At 41.1% G+C, this 22006-nt stretch overlaps 1 protein-coding gene across 1 annotated transcript in view; it reads right to left on the bottom strand.

Moving 5' to 3' along the window:
• Positions 1-1262: 1262 nt before the first annotated feature.
• LRRC66 (leucine rich repeat containing 66) overlaps positions 1263-22006 on the bottom strand; it is a 34694-nt gene continuing 13950 nt past the window's right edge. Inside the window, exons 4-5 of the mRNA XM_069744484.1 lie at positions 18050-18392; positions 1263-9117 (exon numbers count right to left, since the gene is read on the bottom strand). Of these exons, the coding sequence (XP_069600585.1) occupies positions 1505-9117; positions 18050-18392 (7956 nt within the window). The 3' untranslated portion in view covers positions 1263-1504. The remainder of the gene's footprint in view (positions 9118-18049; positions 18393-22006) is intronic.

The following is a 22006-nucleotide window of genomic DNA, read 5'->3' as shown; positions in this document are numbered from 1 at the left end:
CCAGTGAAGCTGTCTGTCAAGGTACTGGCTGAGGAGGAGACTGAGGCATAGGTGGAGGAATAGGTCGGTCCGACTTCTTCCTAGAAGATCCGCTCTGTCTAGAGCGTCTGCTGCTGCTATGGCTGCGTGGGGTACTAGCGGTGACCTCCAGAGAAGGCATCGCAGGCTCCTTTGCAGAATCCATATTGGACGCCGGATTGTCAGCGCCGGCGTCCTTTTCACATGGAGGCCGCCATCTTCTTCCTGTTGAACCCGGAAGTGCTAATCACTTCCGGGTTGCGGCCATACTGTATGCGCCTGCAATGCCACCGGCATCAGCGCAGGCGCCGTCTCTCTCCTCCATCACCCCGGAAGCTTACCTGCACTTCCGGGGGCATACACGGGGCTCCACGCTGCCTTGAACGACCGCCGAGGATGGCGCGACGCTGCTTACTGGCGCTTGCTCCCTGCAGACCCGCCGAATGAATTCCTGTGAGCCAGCAACATCTGTCCTGGCCTCACAGCGTCTGCCAGCAGAGGGGGGAACTGACCCAGGACCCCCGACGCTGCCTCCAGCTCTGGAGCCCTTGCCGTCCTCACAGGTAAACTGCGCAAGCGGCATCCAGGCTGGGCCTCCTTTTCTCCGTGGATCTTCCCATAGGAACAGGAAACCAAAACTGTGGGAGCGAGGGGGACCGCCTCTTTTATCTCTCTGTAGGGTTTCCTGTTCCTAGGGGCGGATCCCCTCTCTCAGTGGGTGCTGTCGTGGCGAAGAGAAAATAATAATAGGAAGAAGGTGATGAAGAAGAAGAAGGTGAAGAAGTTGATGAAAAAGATGCTGCTGAGGATGATGAAGGAGAAAGTGTGGGAGAAGTAAAAAAGAAGGTGAAGAGCATGGAAGTAGTGAAGCATACAAAAAATATCTGACAAAATATAAAAAAGCTTAACATAGTTAATATCTTTGTAACTCCGAACGCCTTAAAAAAAAATTAATTACCGCTATTCCATTTGATTGGGCTAAACCTCTATGCCTTTAATGTCTCCTCCACCTCCCCCAATACATTCTACATTATTCTTAGTTGTTTTCCTTTATGTAGAATTAACCTACAAGGAAAGAAAGGGTTTATTTTCATTCCGATATTTTTGTCCCATTGACTTGCATTGGTTTCCGGTATTGGAATCGGCGATATCCGATATTTTTGGGGTATCTGTCCGATCCAATCCCATCCGATATTTCCCGATATCGGAAGGTATCGCTCAACACAAGTAGAAAATATTAACAATTGAGTGGCAAATAGATTTAATATACAGGTTTATGATATCATACTTTACAATATATCTACATATACTATAGTGTCCAATATGATGGAGTTTGAATCTACTTCACGTTAGATTTGTTCTTCATTCAAGGATTCCGAAAATGAATAAAGCTTTCTCATGTTTGAAAGCACTTCCTTTGATGCATTGGGATGGAATAGTCCACTGTGGATGAAACCTCCTTTTATACAGATGCATCCAAGGATTGTTATGTGTCATTGGTAAAATCAATCAAATTTCCATCGGTGCTTGTTTCACCAAAATCTGGTAAGAAATAAGTTGGCATGGAAAGGTTCTCTTTTCTAACAATAGTCCTTGTTGTCCATCCTTGGTTGTTCAGGTCCAGCACAAGTTCTTGCTCTGATGTTTGTTCAGTAGGGGTTTTACTGCTTGAAAATTCAGTATTTGGTTTATCATTTGTGTTAGTGTTTAACCAATGAAGAACATCCTTAGCTTTATTTGGTTCATATTCACCACCAGCAAAGTCTTTAAGCTTTTCGTCCCTGTAGGCCATATTAGTTTTGGGGTATGTTGTACCGTGTTTTCCACTTTTTGCAACCTTTCCTTTGTCCTTCTCTTTTTTGCTATTGCGGTTGACTGACTTAGTGTCTATCCTCTCAGATTCATTTGATAATGAGTTGGATTGACTGAAGATGAAGAAGGAACCATCATCTGATGAACTATCATTGATGGTGTCTGTGTAATATTCAGAAATAGTATGTGATAGGCGTTCTGATACTGGTACTTTTGTTGGACTCATCACTGCGTCAGTTGATAAATAGTCTGGTACTGCAATTCTAATTGGTTTTAACAGAGACATTACATGTCTGAGGTTCAGTTTATGGCTTGTGTTGTCCCTTTTGGCTGGAGTTGTCCACTTTGGAAGAGGAGCTGAATCTTTTATATCACCCTTGTATGAAATCTGACTTGACTCATCTACAGGGAACCTGTTGTAGAAAGTATAGGTTTCTTCTGAATTAGAACTATTGAGGCCTTTATAACTTGTATTGTTTAGTTGTTTTCTAGAACTGTCTCCATCAAATTTATAGTCTTGATCATGGTGATGATATGTATAGACATTTTCCATTCCATCTCGTGGTTGATAGATGTTAGACAAATATGTCTGCTCAGGGCTAGTCACAGCCACAGTAGTGGTGAAATCTGGAGCTATAATATTGATGGGTTTAAGAAGAGACATTGTATGTTTTAGATTTACTTTCTGATTAGGATTTTCACTATTTTCCCATGTTAACAACTTTGGATTTACTTTAGTAGCATCAAAATCCTGATTTATCTCGTAAACAAAACGCTTTGATTCATTGTCTCTCATTGACTTAGGACTTTTGAGTTTAGGTACAGGAGAATTGTTAAATGTTTCATTCTGTAACTGGCCTACTGCTTTATACCTACGTACTTCGACATTATACTTTTCCTGAAAACGTCTTAGCGCTTCAGTCACAGTGCTGTCTGGAGCTTTAATGTTAACTGGTTTCACCAGAGACATTACATACTTGAGGTTCACATTTGGGCTAATATTTTCTGTGTATTCCCATGTACCACTCCTTGTTAGAAGTATATCAGAATTCATTCCACCACCCTCATCTGAACTGTTATCTTCTCCATTATCTAAGTCATCATCAGATGAAGTGCTGTTAGACAGTATTTCTTTATATCTTTCATATTTTGTAGGTTGCCTGGAAATTTCTGAATGAGGTGTTTCATAGTTTGAATCTTGAGGTTGAATTTCAACTCCTCCTTGCTGTTTGATATACTTATGATTATATGGATAGTATAATTTCACATCTGTCACCGACTCGGGAGATATGATATTAATAGGTCTTACTTGAGACCATACATGCTTGAAGTTCACAGTTTGACATACATTTACTTTGGATGTCCATGGTTCTTGCTTTGTTATAAATAAATCAGATTTCTTGATCTTTTCTTCAATGGAACATTGATCATCATCATCCGTTGTTGATTCTTCTTCGGATGAACTTGTGTCATAAAAAGTCTGCTCACGTTTACTATCATTCATCACTATAGTGGACGATATACAGTGTCTGTCTTCATGGTTTGTACTACTAGTTGTGAAAAACTGTTTCTGTGAAGGACTTCCAGATGATTCAGTTACAGAGTAGTTTGGCCCTACAATATTAATAGGTTTCAGCAGAGAAATTACTTGCTGAAGGTTCACCTTGGGGTTTTCATCTTTTCTTGTCCATGATGGCTGTTTTGTTAAAAGCAAGCCAGGATTCACTGTAACTTCCTCATTGGAACTGTCCTTTTTAGAATCATTTGATGAACTACTGTCATAAAATGTCTTATTGCCTTCTCCATCATTTAGCGGGAAAGTAGGACTTTTATCAATGTTCTGGTTTTTATCATATGACTTATTTTCTGCATCACTAGAATAGTGGTCTTCCATTCTGTGCATCGGATATCTCGATATACTACCTGGGAAAAACTGTGATTGCAAAGGATTCTTTCCTAGATCACTCTTCGGAGATTCTGGAATTGTGACATTAATAGGTTTTAAAAGAGACATTACATGCTTGAGGTTCACTGTGGGGCTAACATTTTGAGGGTTTGCCCAAGTTTCTTGTTTTTCAAGTGAAATCGAAGGAATTATAAATCCTTCGTCTAAACGGTAATCCTCATTTGATTCATCGTCTGATGAACTGCTGTCAGAAGATGTTTCCTTACTTTCTATATAGTCAATTGGACTTCTGGCTGAAACAAATCTGTTTTCAGGTTCTTCATCTTCACTTGTGTGTTCTGGAAATTTAGAAATGCTTCCTGGGAGAAGCTGTATTTGTGAAGGTCTGCTTATTAGATCAGACTTTGGAAATTCTGGAATTGTGACAATAATAGGTTTTAAAAGAGACATTACATGCTTGAGGTTCACTGTGGGGCTAACATTTTGAGGGTTTGCCCAATTTTCTTGTTTTTCAAGTGAAATCGAAGGAATTATAAATCCTTCGTCTAAACGGTAATCCTCATTTGATTCATCGTCTGATGAACTGCTGTCAGAAGATGTTTCCTTACTTTCTATATACTCTGTTGGACTTGTGGATGAAACAAATCTGTTTTCAGGTTCTTCAACTTCACTTGTGTGTTCTGGAAGTTCAGAAATGCTTCCTGGGAGAAACTGTATTTCTGAAGGTCTGCTTATTAGATCAGATTTTGGAGATTCTGGAATTGTGACATTAATAGGTATTAAAAGAGACATTACATGCTTGAGGTTCACTGTGGGGCTAACATTTTGTTGGTTTGCCCAAGTTTCTTGTTTTACAAGTGAAACCGAAGGAATTATAAATCCATCATCTAAACGGTAATCCTCCTTTGATTCATCGTCTGATGAACTGCTGTCAAAAGATGTTTCCTTACTTTCTATATAGTCTGTTGGACTTGTGGATGAAACAAATCTGTTTTCAGGTTCTTGAACTTCATTTGTGTGTTCTGGAAGTTTAGCAATGCTTCCTGGGAGAAACTGTATTTCTGAAGGTCTGCTTATTAGATCAGATTTTGGAGATTCTGGAATTGTGACATTAATAGGTTTTAAAAGAGACATTACATGCTTGAGGTTCACTGTGGGGCTAACATTTTGTTGGTTTGCCCAAGTTTCTTGTTTTACAAGTGAAACCGAAGGAATTATAAATCCATCATCTAAACGGTAATCCTCATTTGATTCGACGTCTGATAAACTGCTGTCAGAAGATGTTTCCTTACTTTCTATATAGTCAATTGGACTTGTGGATGAAACAAATCTGTTTTCAGGTTCTTCATCTTCACTTGTGTGTTCTGGAAATTTAGAAATGCTTCCTGGGAGAAGCTGTATTTGTGAAGGTCTGCTTATTAGATCAGACTTTGGAAATTCTAGAATTGTGACATTAATAGGTTTTAAAAGAGACATTACATGCTTGAGGTTCACTGTGGGACTAACATTTTGGTGGTTTGCCCAAGTTTCATGTTTTACAAGTGAAACCGAAGGAATTATAAATCCATCATCTAAACGGTAATCCTCCTTTGATTCATCATCTGATGAACTGCTGTCAGAAGATGTTTCCTTACTTTCTATATAGTCTGTTGGACTTGTGGATGAAACAAATCTGTTTTCAGGTTCTTCAACTTCACTAGTGTGTTCTGGAAGTTTAGCAATGCTTCCTGGGAGAAACTGTATTTCTGAAGGTCTGCTTATTAGATCAGATTTTGGAGATTCTGGAATTGTGACATTAATAGGTTTTAAAAGAGACATTACATGCTTGAGGTTCACTGTGGGGCTAACATTTTGGTGGTTTGCCCAAGTTTCTTGTTTTACAAGTGAAACCGAAGGAATTATAAATCCATCATCTAAACGGTAATCCTCCTTTGATTCATCATCTGATGAACTGCTGTCAGAAGATGTTTCCTTACTTTCTATATAGTCTGTTGGACTTGTGGATGAAACAAATCTGTTTTCAGGTTCTTCAACTTCACTAGTGTGTTCTGGAAGTTTAGCAATGCTTCCTGGGAGAAACTGTATTTCTGAAGGTCTGCTTATTAGATCAGATTTTGGAGATTCTGGAATTGTGACATTAATAGGTTTTAAAAGAGACATTACATGCTTGAGGTTCACTGTGGGGCTAACATTTTGTTGGTTTGCCCAAGTTTCTTGTTTTACAAGTGAGATCGAAGGAATTATAAATCCATCATCTAAACGGTAATCCTCATTTGATTCATCGTCTGATGAACTGCTGTCAGAAGATGTTTCCTTACTTTCTATATAGTCAATTGGACTTGTGGATGAAACAAATCTGTTTTCAGGTTCTTCATCTTCACTTGTGTGTTCTGGAAATTTAGAAATGCTTCCTGGGAAAAACTGTATTTGTGAAGGTCTGCTTATCAGATCAGATTTTGGAGAATCTGGAATTGTGACATTAATAGGTTTTAAAAGAGACATTACATGCTTGAGATTCACTGTGAGGCTAACATTTTGTTGGTTTGCCCAAGTTTCTTGTTTTACAAGTGGAACCGAAGGAATTATAAATCCATCATCTAAACGATAATCCTCCTGTGATTCATTGTCTGATGAACTGCTGTCTGAAGATGTTTGCTTATCTTCAAAATCATTGGTTGGTCTTGTAGATATCAAATTGTTTTCATATTTTGGATAGGATGACTGATATCCAGGTTCTTGAAGTCCTTTATCTTCCATTTTCTTTTCGAAATCTGGAGCTATGATACTGATAGGTTTAAGAAGAGACATGACTTGTGGGAGGTTTACTATAGGTCTAGTAGCAATGTTGTGTGTCCAAGATTCTTCCTTTCTTGGAAGCAAAACAGGAGTCATTTTTACTTCCTCATTGGAACTGTCATCATAGTCCAAATCGGACCCATCATCTGATGAACTACTGTCAGTAGACTTTTTTCCTTCCCTATCATATGTGAGAAGAGTTGCAGGTTTATTGTTTTGTTTGTCTTCTGGTTCTACTTTGAAATCTTCTGTACTGTGCCCTGGATATCTAGATACACTGGTTGGGAAGAACAGTATTTGTGAAGGTCTTTTCACTTGATCAGTAGCAGTAGATTCAGGAATTATTATATTAATAGGTTTTAAAAGAGACATTACATGTTTAAGGTTCACTGTAGAAGTAGGTTTTTCCTTTTTTGCCCAAGCTTCTTGTTTTGTAATTGAAACATAAGGAACTACACTTCCTTCATCTGAACTGTGATCCTTCTTTGATTCATCTTCTGAAGAACTGCTGTCAGAAGATGTTTGATTATCATCCAAATCTATTGTTGGCCTTGTGGAAGATACAAAACTGTCTTCATATGTTAGATTTGGTGACTGATTTCCAGGATCTTGATACTCTTTAAGAACAATATCTCTTTCTTCCATTTTGATGTCAAATTCTGGAGCTATGATACTAATTGGTTTTAGAAGAGAAATGACTATTTGAAGATTCACTGTAGGTCTAGTATCAATAGTGTTCGTCCATGATGCTTGCTGTGTTGTTGGAGACCAGCCAGAATTCAGTTTGACCTCCTCATCCGAACTGTCATCATAATCAAAAGATGACCCCTCATCTGATGAAGTGCTTTCTTCTTTTATATCTTTTGGTGGTCTTGATCCACATGGATAAAATGTATCCTGTGAAAGATTTCTATCTACCTCACTTACTGTAGAAGGGACTATGATGTTAATAGGTTTCAGTAGAGACATTGCTTGTTGAAGGTTCACTGTAGGACTAGTATCTGTTTTGGTTTTCTGTGGTGCTCGCGTTGTTGGGAGCAAAACAGGATGTAATCTAACTGCCTCATCTGAACTATCATCATAATCAATCGACCCATCATCTGACGAAGTGCTGTCATAAAATGTCTTTTTACCTGCTGCATCCTTTGTGGGTTGATTTTCAGGAGCTTGATTAGAATAATTGTCCATATTATATTTAGGATATCTTGGTAAAACAAAAGGAAACATTTGCTTCTTTGTTGGACTTTTTACTATGTCGTATGCTGTAAATTCTGGAACTATTACATTAATAGGTTTCAGCAGAGACATTGCATGTTTTAGATTGATATTAGAGCAGTTGTTTTCTTTGTTTGCCCTTATGATGATTATAGATTCCTTTTTGGAGTTGTGATCATCATCAGAACTACTGGATCCATCATCAGACAAACTATTGTCATATAAGTCTTGATCACTGAACTGAGTAGAACTATTCGAGAAATCTTCATAATGGTTTTTAGCTATCTCAGGTTCTGTAGATACTGGAACAATAAAGTTCATAGGTTTCAATAAAGACATGATGTGTCGGAGGTTTACTGTAGGAATAACATGTCCTTTACTTGTAGATCCTACTTGCTGTGTGGAAACATATTTCACTATAATATCCTCATCTGGAAGCCGATCTTCTGCATCCCAAAACTCTGAATCATTGGAAGAAATGCTGTCTGAAAAACTCCCTTTAGTTCTCTTGGGAATGACAGACGGTGTGATGTTTTGATAATGGTTATCTGTATTCTCCATTTCAGATGCTGGAACTATGATTTTAATAGGCTTTAGCAATAACATTACACTTCTAAGGTTGACTTTAGGGCTACCCTCTTTATCACTTGCCCATGTTACTGTTTTTGAATGTGAATTACTTGTGGAATGGACATTTTTATGTTTAACCTTCACAATTTCAGGTGTGTCACTTCTCTTTTGAACTTCACTACGTGTGGGTATCTGAGTGTCGAGATCATACGGTTCATCTTTGTAGCAGATTTCTCTTTCATTATACGTAACGTTCTCATATTTACTACCTTCTGGTTCTTCAAAATCTGAATCACTTCCAGAAGACTTTTCTTTGGGCACATGCATGGGCAACCTACTACCTGCGCCATTTGAAGAGTGCCTCCTTGCTACATTTTCCTCTGAAAAACCTTCATTGTCATACGCCTCATCTGAGGTCTTCTTCTTTGAGTCTTTGGATTTGCAAAGTTTCCTCCATAACGTTTCCAAGTAAGGTCTAAGAAACACACCAAGTACAAAGGCACATATAAATGTGATCACTACAGAGAGGACAACTGCCCGAGTGAAATCTTCGTCTGTTCGTATTCTGGCGTTCAGTTGGGACACATCACGTGGCCTCCTTATAGGTGTCTCTGCTTCTATCCGGAAATGTACCTGGTACACAATTCTTTCCATGCCAGCAATGCAGATATAAAGCCCTTCATGAGAACGGTCAGGACTTGTTAGTATGAAGTTATTCATTTTGTCAATGTATTGGTTTGTTACAGAGGTTTCTCCTGAGATAATACCTTGTGGTGTCCACCAAAATGTTTTCTTACATTCTGCAAAACACAAACATACAAATACATTCAATCATACATTTTTACTTTCAGAAACTTAATTTAGATTATTTCACTGCTTTCCAGCTTTCTTCCAATTATTTAAAAAAAAAATCAATTTCCCCTTTTGAGCCATAATACTTGTATTTTGCATTATGAATTAAACAACAAGTGCCGTACCTTTAAAAATATGGACATGATTGGAGGCATTTTGTTTTACCTAAATGCATGTATTACTGTCCGGAAGGCATTTTTGCAATAAGGTTTTATGATACATTTTTATTTGGTTGGGATCTGCAGCTTCCATGTATCACAGTACATAGTAGGCTGTAGAATGCCATTCACAGGTAATTGGTCAGAGCGCTCATCTGATGGCAGGATTTGTCATCTTTATCCCTTTTCCCCTGATCCATCTTCTAACCTAATTTATGACCAAATCAAAGTTTAACCTTGATTTGGGCAGAATTAGCATAGAAGATCATTCAGGAGAGGAGAGAAAGAAATGACAACCAAACCTATACATACTAAATAGAATGAATATCAGAGGATTTCAAAGGGAATTTGTCAGCAGGATTTTACCATGTGATCTGAGAGCAGCATCATGTAGGGGCTGAGGGAGGAAAGTTTCCCATAAACTACGCTTCTTCCAACTAATTACAACATAGAATACACATCCCTTTTATACTCTACTCCCATTGCTGTGTGCAGAAAATAAGAAAGGGGAGAGAGGAAGGTGAAAAGGGAAGATCAAAACAAAATAAGGAAGAAAGAAATTTGATAACATAATGCATACAAACATAAAAATATTCTATATCAAGCAGGTACGGACTGGGGCTGAAATTCAGCCCTGGCTTTTCAAATCACACAGGCCCATGTTGTCCCCTTCCCATGAACCAGATGGGATATATTACTAATATTACCCTGGATGTAGGAAAGGTAGATTTTCTACAAGACCGATCTTTCTAAAGGTACCAGTGGCCTGCTGGGGTAAGTGACGGAATCAGCGACTTTGTGCTCCATCACAACTTTTAACAGTATGGGGATCTTGAGAACCCCGATTCTGTTAACAACGTAGCAGACAAGGCAGCCCATGACCAGACAGGCCCTTCTAGCATTTGCCAGAATTGCCAAATGGCCAGTCCGGCCCTGATATCAAGTACTAAGCACAATAAAAACATGCAAGAAAGAAACAGACTTAAATCATGTCGGTGATTTAACCCTATAGTTCTTAGCGCCTTTCGTTCAAGGAAGGATGACACAAAAAATAAAATAGATTGTTGGCGTAAAGGTGTACTGAATGGGAACTATATGTGTAAACACTGCAGTATGTGAAAATATATGTTTTCAGGTAACCAAATTAAATTAGGTAGATCTGTTCACAATATTAATCACTTTTTCACTTGCCAAAGCAAATATGTGTTTTATGCTGTTATTTGTGATCGAGCGAGATTTTACATAGGTGGCATTATTTTTCCTCTACGTAAACATTTTAGTGAACATGTTTGTTTCTTGACCTCAGATAAAGGATCTATGAGACTTATTGCACACCTGAGAGCCTAAGTAATCCTAACTGCATGCGGTTCCCAAGCTTGTGGTCTGAACCGGCACCTATAACGGGCACTAGAACCTATAGGGTTAAATGACCAACATGATTTAAGTCCAATTCTTTCTTGAATGTTTTAATTGATAATATAGAACATTTTTATGTTTGTATACAGTATATTATGTTCGCAAATTTCTTTTGTACTTACTGGGCTTTGATTTTCCCTGCTCACTGCCCTTTTTTCTTTTCTGCACTTAGAATTGGGAGTAGAGTATAAAAGGGGTGTACTCAATACCATCGGACTGACATAACAGACAGCCGAAACAATGAAGAGATCCAGAATATGGTTAAAATAAGGCTTTATTTATGGAGAACATATCCAGTGCCATAGTGCACAAGCACCTAAACAAGAAGTGGGATGCCACGTAATACAACTCGCTGAAAGCATATATTGCAGTGTAGTACAGAGCAATGCCACACATACATCTGGTGTATTACACCTTAGTTGCCTAAGCATACAAGCAGTGAGACCATAACAAGTATGTGCCACGTAAAAAGACAATTGCTATATCTACCTGCGGCTGACCCAGCGTCCCACCTCACCCCAACGCGCGTTTCGCTTCCAGCTTTTTCCGCCCCCGCCATCACTGAAACCTGGCTCACCCCTTCTGACACAGCCTCTCCTGCTGCACTTTCCTATGGTGGCTTCCACCTTTCTCACACACCCCGCCCCAGCAGCAAGCATGGCGGAGGAGTTGGTTTTCTCCTGTCAGATAACTGCTCCTTCACCCCAATCCCACTGCCACCCTCTGTTATCCTCCCTTCCTTTGAGGTGCACTCTGTGCGCATCTATGCCCCCACCAACCTCCAACTGGCTGTCATTTACCGTCCCACGGGGCCAGCCACCACCTTCTTTGACCACTTCACTACCTGGCTACTTTTCCTTTCTGCGGACATCCCCACTATCTTCATGGGCGACTTCAACATACCCATTGACACTTCCCTCTCAGCTGCCACTAAACTTCTATGTCTCACTTCCTCCTTCGGCCTCAATGGTCTTTTGCAGCCACTCACAAAGATGGTCACACATTGGACCTCATCTTCACCCGCCTCTGCTCCCTATCTAACCTCTCTAACTCACCTCTTCCTCTTTCTGACCACAATCTACTCACATTCTCTTATCTCTCCACTCCTTGTCTGCAATCCCCACCCCACAAACTTGCACACCCTCGCAGAAATCTTAAACACCTTGATCTACATTCACTCTCTGAATCCCTCCTCCCTCTCACAGACATAAATTCCCTACACAATGCGGATGATGCTGCCGCTCTATATAACACCACAATAGCTGCAGCTTTGGAATCTCTTGCCCCTCCCATATATACCAAAGCTCTCAAAATCAACAGACAGCCCTGGCACACCAGCCTGACCAAAGAACTGAGGCGAGCTTCCAGGGCTGCAGAGCGGAGATGGAAAAATCCCACTTCAACGAGCACTTAATCGCATTCAAACAGTCCCTCACTACTTTCAAGACCACACTCGCCACAGCTAAACAAACCTACTTCTCGTCTCTCATATTCTCCCTGTCTAACAACCCTAAACAGTTATTCAACACCTTCAACTCTCTCCGTCCCCCAGCACCTCCTCCCTCCCGACTCATCTCAGCTGAAGACTTTGCCTCATTTTTCAAGCAGAAGATTGAGAACATCAGAGACAGTTTTAGTCCACAACCCCCAGAGCCCTTCCTCCCAACTACCCAGCCCTCCACCTCGAAAACCAACTTCACCATTGCAGAAGATTGACTCTTCACTCTACTCTCAAGATCGCATCTCACCACCTGTGCACTTGACCCGATCCCTTCCCACTTCATCCCAAACCTCGCCAGAGTCTTCATCCCAACTCTAACCCATCTCGTCAACCTATCACTAACAACTGGTGTTTCCGCTCAAGCTTTAAACATGCCTCAATCACACCTATCCTCAAAAAGCCCTCCCTTGACCCATCCTCTGTATCTAGCTATCGCCCTATATCACTTCTCCCCTATGCCTCAAAACTACTGGATCAACACGTCCATCTTGAACTGTCCTCCCATCTATCTTCCTGCTCCCTTTTCGACCGCTTACAATCAGGCTTCCGGTCACACCACTCCACTGAAACTGCCCTAACTAAGGTCACCAATGACCTATTTACCGCCAAGAGCATGCGACACTACTCTATCCTCCTCCTCCTGGATCTATCCTCTGCCTTTGACACAGTGGACCATTCCCTATTACTACAGACCACCCTCTCATCCCTTGGCATCACAGACTTGGCCCTATCCTGGATCTCATCATACCTAACTGACCAAACCGCCTCCTCACCTCGCCCCCTATCTGTCAGAGTCCCGCAAGGTTCAGTTCTTCTCCATTTACACTTTTGGCCTGGGACAGCTCATAGAATCTCACGGTTTTCAGTATCATCTCTATGCTGATGACACACAGATCTACATCTCTGGACCATATATCACCACCCTACTAACCAGAATCCCTCAATGTCTATCCACTATTTCATCCTTCTTCTCCACTAGATTTCTAATACTTAACATGGACAAAACAGAATTCATCATCTTTCCCCCATCTCACGCGACCCCCCCCCCAATGAACCTATCCATTACAGTAAATGGCTGCCCACTCTCCCCAATCCCACAAGCTCGCTGTCTCGGGGTAATCCTCGACACTGATCTCTCCTTATCCAAGCCCTTTCCACTTCTTGCCACCTTCAACTCAAAACTATTTCACGGATCCGTACATTCCTAAACCAAAAATCTGCCAAAACCCTAGTCCATGCCCTCATCATCTCCCGCCTCGACTACTGTAACCTCTTGCTCTGTGGCCTCCCCTCGAACACGCTCACACCCCTCCAATCTATTCTAAACTCTGCTGCCTGACTAATCCCCCTCTCCCCTCTGTCAATCCCTTCACTGGCTCCCCATCACCCAGAGACTCCAGTACAAAAGCCTAACCATGACATACAAAGCCATCCACAACCTGTCTCCTCCATAAATCTGTGACCTCATCTCCCAGTACTTTCCTGCACGCAACCTCCGATCCTCACAAGATCACCTTCTCTACTCCCCTCTTATCTCCTCTTCCCACAATCGCATACAAGATTTCGCTCGCGCATCACCCCTACTCTGGAACTCTCTACCACAACATAACAAACTCTCACCTACCATCGAAACCTTCAAAAGGAACCTGAAGACCTAACTCTTCCGGCAAGTCTACAACCTGCAGTAACTACTGATCGACCAAACCACTGCACGACCAGCTCTATCCTCACCTACTGTATCCTCACCCATCCCTTGTAGATTGTGAGCCCTCGTGGGCAGGGTCCACTCTCCTCCTGTACCAGTTGTGACTTGTATTGTTCAAGATTATTGTACCTGTTTTTATTATGTATACCCCTCTTCACATGTAAAGCGCCATGGAATAAATGGCGCTATAATAATTAATAATAATAATAATGTTACGCAGCCCCTTCAAACCTTTATGACCGTCAAGATTCTCATGTCAATTTACTAATGATTCATTGAAATACCTTGGAGTACAGGTGACAAAACACCCAGCTAAATTATACAAAACCAATATCAAATTATACCTCAAATCTACATTTGCCAAATGGAAAGATTTTAACTTGTCATACCTAGGCAGAGCCAATGTAATTAAAATGGCAGAGTTTCCACGTCTCCTCTACCTCCTCCACACTCTCCCAATTTATTTAGCGCCTAAAGAGGAGAAGCAGATCAATTATCTACATCGCTTATTTATCTGGGAGGGTAAAAAAATGGTGGGATAAACTTTCCAGATATTAGACACTATAACCTAGCATCGCTGTTTCAGGTGGTGGTAAACTGGCTTGGAGAGACGTCTTTGGCCACGTGCACACGTTGCGGATTATTCTGCGGATTTTTCCAGACTGATTTTGGTAAATCCACAGGTAACCCGCACTGCGGATTTCTTGTGGAATTACCGCAATTTTTTGGGGGGGATTTTGTGCGGATTCCACCTGCGGTTTCACACCTGTGGATACCTATTATGGAGCAGGTGTAAACCGCTGTGCAATCCGCACAAAGAATTGACATGCTGCGGAATAAACAACGCTACGTTTCCGCGCGTTTTTTTCTGCAGCATGTCCACTGCGGATTTTGTCTCTCTGCACAGATGGTTTACCAAACCCAATTCTAAGAATTGCCATTAACTATAAATTCATTCACGTAGCCCTAGAATATGAACAATCCCAATTTCCGTTAACAAAATAGCGGATTGAAGACTCCAGCCTAACTTTCAACATTATTCTGAAAGCTTTAGACCAAGTCCATAAATTTCTCCCTTCAGCTCATTTCCTAGAGATGAGACTAAAAATCTGCCATGGATTCTACCTAACCCCACAAAAGGGTCATAGAATGGGGCTGTACACATTTTCCAGGTGTTTTAAATGCCATTCCCCAGAAGCCAACCTGTTTCATTGTCTGTGGACATGCCTAGTCATTAAGCCATTTTGAGAGAGAATACCGCAATTTACCACTACACATCTGACAAATTTTGCTCCTGACGAACCCTTGTGGGTCATATTTGGATACGTAAAACCAGACACATACACCTGCTCACCAGGGGCCCTTAAACTATTGCACTTGGTGGTGGAGGCTGGTGCTAAGGCCATTTTGCAGACGTGGATCCACGACCATGCCCTCCCTTCAAAATCTTCTTAGAGAAACTGTCATTTCTGCTTCAGATGGATTAGGTCGAGGCCTCTCTGCATAAGGAGGGAAGGGTACAGGCCTTTTTTAAAACTTGGGAAAACTTCATCTCTGTGCTCCCACAACACATCTGGAGTGACGTCGTTATACTGCGATGTCCTTGGGCAATCCGCTACGAAGAGACACTGCTAGGTGTTGGAGGTGTACTTTGGTGTCGGTGGGTCCTGAGCTTAACGCTGGACACGTATGCTGAGTGTCTAATGGGTAAAAATTGTACCTGTTTCTGTCATGCTTCCCTCTCCCTTCCTTTTTCCTCCCCCTTTTCCAGTTTTGTGTTTTTTTTTGTCTTACTGTCCTGTGTACCAATACAACCTCCAATATAGATGTATATATCTTGATAAATATGCTTTAAATAACGTCTGCATTGCTGTATGTATGTAATACAAAATTTTTGAATTCAATAAAAACAAAGTTTGTTTTTTGTTTTTTTTTTAAAAAGCTCGTGAGGATGTGGAGACTTTTTCAAACAAAGAGGAATTGCAAATTTTAAGAACAAAAGCATTGGAATTTCGGGTAATGACTCTCGCAAAAAAAAATAAGTCAGATTATTTTGGACTGCAAAGTCCTTAAAAATTATACTGTGACCGCAGAAGAAATCTCGCAATTTCAGGATAATATGGATTTTGTTGCAGAGTGGAGGGAAGCACATGTGCAATTTTTGTCGGAATTAACACAACTCATCCTTAGAGGCACTGAAAACAAATAGACTATGATAATAGAGGAACTAACCAAACCAAAATGGAGTGTCTGAGATTCAATACAATACCATTCTCAAAAAAAGGATAAAAAGCTGATTGTGGTACAAGCTGAAGTTAAAGAAAGAAAAAAAAGACGCATTTTTGCATAACAAACAAGATTTTTTTATTCTAATAAGAGCCTTCAATGGCAAAATAATCAACACAAACACACTATAAATAGGAAACAAAATTACAGGAAAACAGATATTTGATTACTGACTCAGGATCCAACTCTAGTACTACAGAGGATTTGTCTCGCTCTATTAAAAAAAAATGGACGTCACAGATGTGAACTGTGGCAGATGAGATATCCCTTTACACAATCCATTAGAAGGGGGTGCCAAAAGCAGAAACGGCAACAGAGGGGGCACCAAACGCAAACAAGTGTCTTAAAGGTGTTAAATTGTCATATATATTCTGTGCAGCCTTATAAGCAGATCGATAATATACAATCTTCTACTGTAAATATAGTGACACATCGCTAGAATCAGAGTCTCTGTGTCTACAACATGCTGCTCTCAGATTACATAGCAAAAATCCGATGATAGATTCCCTTTAAACCTCTGACTTCATCATTTTCTATGTATATAAGAATGTTAGTAATAATAGTATCTATAAGTAATTTCGTAATTTCCTTACATGACACTATTGTTTTTTTTTTTTGTTTTTTTTTCGGTAAACAGGGTGATTCAGTTGCTACTTTAGCCAGAAAAATTTCTGTAACTTCTAAAAGACGTGGTTGGCCGTTCTGAAATTTGGACTGTACATACTTTGGTTCATGGGAAGTGAGAGTGCAATGAACCACAGCGACGAGAAACATCCTGTCACCAAGGGTCTCGCTGACTTGTCACCCCGCCGGTTGAGGGTCTCGCTGACTTGTCACCCCGCCGGTTGTCTCCCCTATTAGATAGACTTACTGCCCGCCTATCTGCACATCGGTAGTTTATGTGTGGTGGTGCATTTCACTCCTGCCAAATTCTTTCTTCATTTGTTAGCAATGTACATATACAGTTTGGAGGAGCGTGTTTCCATTGTGAAAACTTATTGGGAAACTGAGTCCTTAAAGGGACACGGTCACCTGAATTTGGAGGGAACAATCTTCACCCATAGGGGCGGGGTTTTCGGATGTTTGATTCACCCTTTCCTTACCCGCTGGCTGCATGCTGGCTGCAATATTGGATTGAAGTTCATTCTCTGTCCTCCGTAGTACATGCCTGCGCAAGGCAATCTTGCCTTGTGCAGGCGTGTACTACGGAGGACAGAGAATGAACTTCAATCCAATATTGCAGTCAGCATGCAGCCAGCGGATAAGGAAAGGGTGAATCAAAAACCCAAAAACCCCGCCTCCATGGCTGAAGATTGTTCCCTCCAAATTCAGGTGACAGTGTCCCTTTAAAGAGATGCCAAAGTGAGTTCCTAAAGAAGTTTGGAGGTCGAAATCTGCCGTCCAAACCGTGTATTCTGTCATTGGTGAATAAGCTGGAACATTAGGGCATAGGCATGATGGAGGACGTTCCCTTTGGGTTGGGTGTACAGTAACAAGCCACGAACATTACAGGCACTCTGAGAGAACTTCAGGCTACGACCCCAGACCTCCTGCTGAAGACATTTAACAATATGGAACGGCGCGTGCAGGTGGGCTTGGATGCGAACGATGGACATTTTTAACACCGGTTTTAAACCATCAGTTTCTCATGAGCCAAGGTATGTACAGCCCAAATTTCACTACAACAGATCTTCTAGAAGTTACAGAAATTTTCCGGGTTAAGCAGCGAGCGAATCACCCTCTACAACATGCAATCATTGATTATAATATACATAAAACTTGATTTTTTTTTAAAGACAATATTAAATACATACCAGTTTTGTCTGTGATGTTACAGGGCAAATATATATTTTCCACTTTCTTAACTACAATTTTTCTGGCGTAGATATATTTGTCCACAGGCGATCGGCAGGATCCATTTATATGGCTTATTGAATGAAGGCGAGTTCCTGCCCTTGATAGTGGTGTATTGCATGTCACGTTCCACTCTTTACTTACTACTTTGCCTGTGGGTATAAGCAAATGCTTCAAAGGCTGAATTCTACAGTCACAAGCCCAGCGATTGTAAGATAGATCAATATCTGCCCTTAAAACGTGGCTGTACAGGAAGACCAGTGGTGTAATGCTGACCAGCGCATTGTTACTAAGCCTCAGGATCTGAAAAAATACAGATGAATAATATGCATAAATTATCATTTAAAGGCATATAACATTTATTTATTGCACAAAAAGGTTTTTACGACATTCAAAAATTTTATTTTTTTTTCTTAAAGGGGTCGTCCACTCCTGAAAATTAGCAGCACGCTGTTAAACAAATAAGTAAAACATGCTCACCTTACCAGTCCCCCGCTGATTATCTTTTAATGCTGATCATGTTCTGTACTGCCTCTTCTGCCTGAACAGGTATGTGACCACTGCAGCCAGTTACTGGCCACAAAGGTGACTGCAGCCAATCACTGGCCACTGCTGTGGGCTGTAATTGGCTGCAGCAGTCACATGATTTTACAGCCAAAACAGGATGCACAGAGACTGGCCGTGCACATTCTATCCCAATCATAAGGATATGTGACCACTGTAATCAATAACTGGTTGCAGTGATGATGCCCGTCCCTGCAGGAAAAGGAAGGACAGAGACTGGCAAGGAATCCAGTGAGTGGTGGGAAATCAATAAGGTGAGCATGTTGAAACTTGTTTTTATTTTACTGCATTCTGGATGGCTTTAAAAAATGATTTTTCTGTGAACAATTCCTTTTACATGAATTTATAATTTGTACTGTTTTTTGAATCTCTTTTGTTCTCTTCTGTAACAGTGGTGCATATCAGAGCTACATGGTACTCACTGGTTAGATTAGTTGTGGGCCTTACCATGGGGCAGTAAGTAGGTCCAAAAATATTAGTGACCAAACCCACTAAGTCTGGTGTATTATACACAAGCGAAAGTAACGGAGGTGGTCGGAGTAATCTGCAGCACGGCTGTAAAAAGGCACTCATTTTTTAATAAATTTTGGAATATTGACGTTAAAAAACAAATAATTCACAATTGCTCCTGATCTCCTTAGTAGAGTTAAAGGGGTTGTCCGGTCTGAAATTAATAGTCTGCGGTCTCTCTGTGTGACTTCAGACTTATGAATCCCCCCAGGGCGCATTGTACGCTGTGAGGATTCGCCGGTTTGTGAGCCGGAAATAGCGGTGATGTATGCAATATGCATATTCCCAGGCAAAGGCTTTCTAGTGTGTATGACCACTCGCCATACAAGTGTATTGAGCAAGAGTGTGGCCATCTACTGGGTACGGCCTAGCTCTATATACTTACTAGCACAAAAGAAAAAGAGCTAGAAGCTCAAAGAGTATAATCCTAAAATTAATACTTATTTATTTAATCAATTTTAAAATGCAAACATGGCAAAATACAGAGACTGCTTAGCAAACAAACACGGAGCGTCAAAAAAGACTAGTGAATTAAAGTGCTTAGTGCTATAACACCACACTATGAGTGATTCATTACTTAAATTTAAGAGGGGACTGGATACCTTTCTGGAAAAGTATAATGTTACAGGGTATATACACTAGATTCCTTGATAGGGCGTTGATCCAGGGAACTAGTCTGATTGCCATATGTGGAGTCGGGAAGGAATTTTTTTCCCCAATGTGGAGCTTACTCTTTGCCACATGGGTTTTTTTTGCCTTCCTCTGGATCAACATGTTAGGGCATGTTAGGTTAGGCTATGGGTTGAACTAGATGGACTTATAGTCTTCCTTCAACCTTAATAACTATGTAACTATGTAACACTATGATGGTATAACTTATACTGTCAAATAGTAGCATATACAAAGATAAAATGGGTCCAATCAATAAATTGCCAAAGTGAGATGAACACATATTTTTCAGCCTAATCAAATGGCAGGTAACATGTATTAAGATGATAAGAACCACAAAGAAAAGCCATGGCAAACTTAAATATAACTACTTACAGTGAATGGTGCAAGTCTGTGTCCTCCTCCTGATAAAGTTGTGACGAAACGTGCGTTGGGGCGACGGAGAGGACACAGACTTGCACCATTCAATGTAAGTAGCTATATTTAAGCTTTCCATGACATTTCTTTGAAAGTGGAAAAGAGTGCAGTAAAGCTGACTCGGGTACAAGTGGCAAGTCTTCCTCCCATCGCCGGAGACGTAAAAGAGGCAAAGGGGCTGAACAAATTGCACTCTTTGATAAGATTAATAAAGAGATAAATTTTACAACTGACAAAACCCAGCACTGAGGTAGTCAAGGATGTAGGAACCATAAAACTGACCCAGAGTGGTGGTAGGGTACCAACAGTTAAAATCACAGTTGAAGAACCATTCCAAGACATAATAGAGAGCGTGCAGGAGAATTCGACCACTGTCACCTGACTAGAGGAGGTCTGTCAACAGCTGACGAATGAGAGGGTGAAGGTGTCGAGTATGAAAGCCGCCAACTCCGCACAGTTGGATCAATTGCGTCACCTGGAGTCTGAGCTCTCGGTAGTTAAAGCTCAGGTTGGCGAGAAGGAAGTGCAAGACCAGAACACGGCTTTGGAGTCTAGGAACAAGAACAGTGATGCTCTAAAGATGCTCTAAGGGGCTATAAAAGAGCAGGTCGAACAAGAAAAGGCCCTGAGACAAGCGGCTGAGTACGGGGTGGATGAGCTGGAGAAGGAAGTCGCTGAGATCAGAGGTCACCTGTCAACGTGGCAAAGTATGAATTAAGGCCTTAAGGGAAGATGTGGAAGTGCTCAGAGAAGCGTTAAGAGGTCTTCTGCAAGAGGAGAATATGGTGTTCGCAGACTTACAGCGGCGGTGCCAGAGTGGTAACGAGGTGAAGCTGCCAATGCCCATCCTGGCCAGGGGTCTGGAATACTGTAAAGCGGAGGAAGAGTTGGCGCTAAAAGCAGAACAAGACAGTCACCTGGTTGTGGCAGATGACTTGATGGAAATGTCCAAGACAAAACAGGAGCCATCCGTCCATGAAGAGAATGAGACTCCGCTCTTCAAGTGCATGATAGAGGTACCCGAAGACGTACAAGATGCATGTACCAGGGAGGATGTGCATGAGGCTTTTAGAGAAGCAGTAGAAGCGTGTAGTGTTCACTGGGCGCCCAAGACTTAGCAGTTGGTCATACTGTCAACTAGTGAAGTCACAGTGAAGCGGGTGGCTATCCTGAGGGATATGCACCTAAAATGCCTCCACACAAAACAGATGATCCTTTTGAGGAATAAGGAAGCCGCTCCACGGTTGGAGCATGCCAGGAAAGCTCAAAGTTGGCTGGGGTTGTAGAAGACATAATTCAAGTACTCAGAAATCTGGTGAGGAGAGTCATTGGAAGACGTGGAAAGGTGAAGCAAGAACTCGTGAATAGATCCAGTGTGGCTAGAGTGCGAATTCCAGCGGATGGTGAAGTCCAGGTAGCTGGGAAAGATGAGATGGTTCCATTCGTCATTGTGGGCTCAGAGGAGTGCCTTACGTACAGTCATGGCCAAAAGTATTGACACCCCTGCAATTCTGTCAGATAGTACTAATTTTCTTCCTAAAAATGATTGCAAACACAAACTCTTTGTTATTATTATCTTCATTTAATTTGTCTTAAATGAAAAAAACACAAAAAGAATTGTCCTAAAGCCAAATTGGCTATAATTCCACACCAAACATAAAAAAGGGGGTGGACAAAAGTATTGGCACTGTTCGAAAAATCATGTCATGCTTCTCTAATTTGTGTAATTAACAGCACCTGTAACTTACCTGTGGCAC

The sequence above is a fragment of the Ranitomeya imitator genome, chromosome 1 (assembly GCF_032444005.1).
Source record: "Ranitomeya imitator isolate aRanImi1 chromosome 1, aRanImi1.pri, whole genome shotgun sequence".
Classification (NCBI taxonomy): Eukaryota; Metazoa; Chordata; class Amphibia; order Anura; family Dendrobatidae; genus Ranitomeya; species Ranitomeya imitator.
The sequence above is the reverse complement of the archived record's forward strand: the minus strand, read 5'-3'. Positions and strand labels throughout refer to the sequence as shown.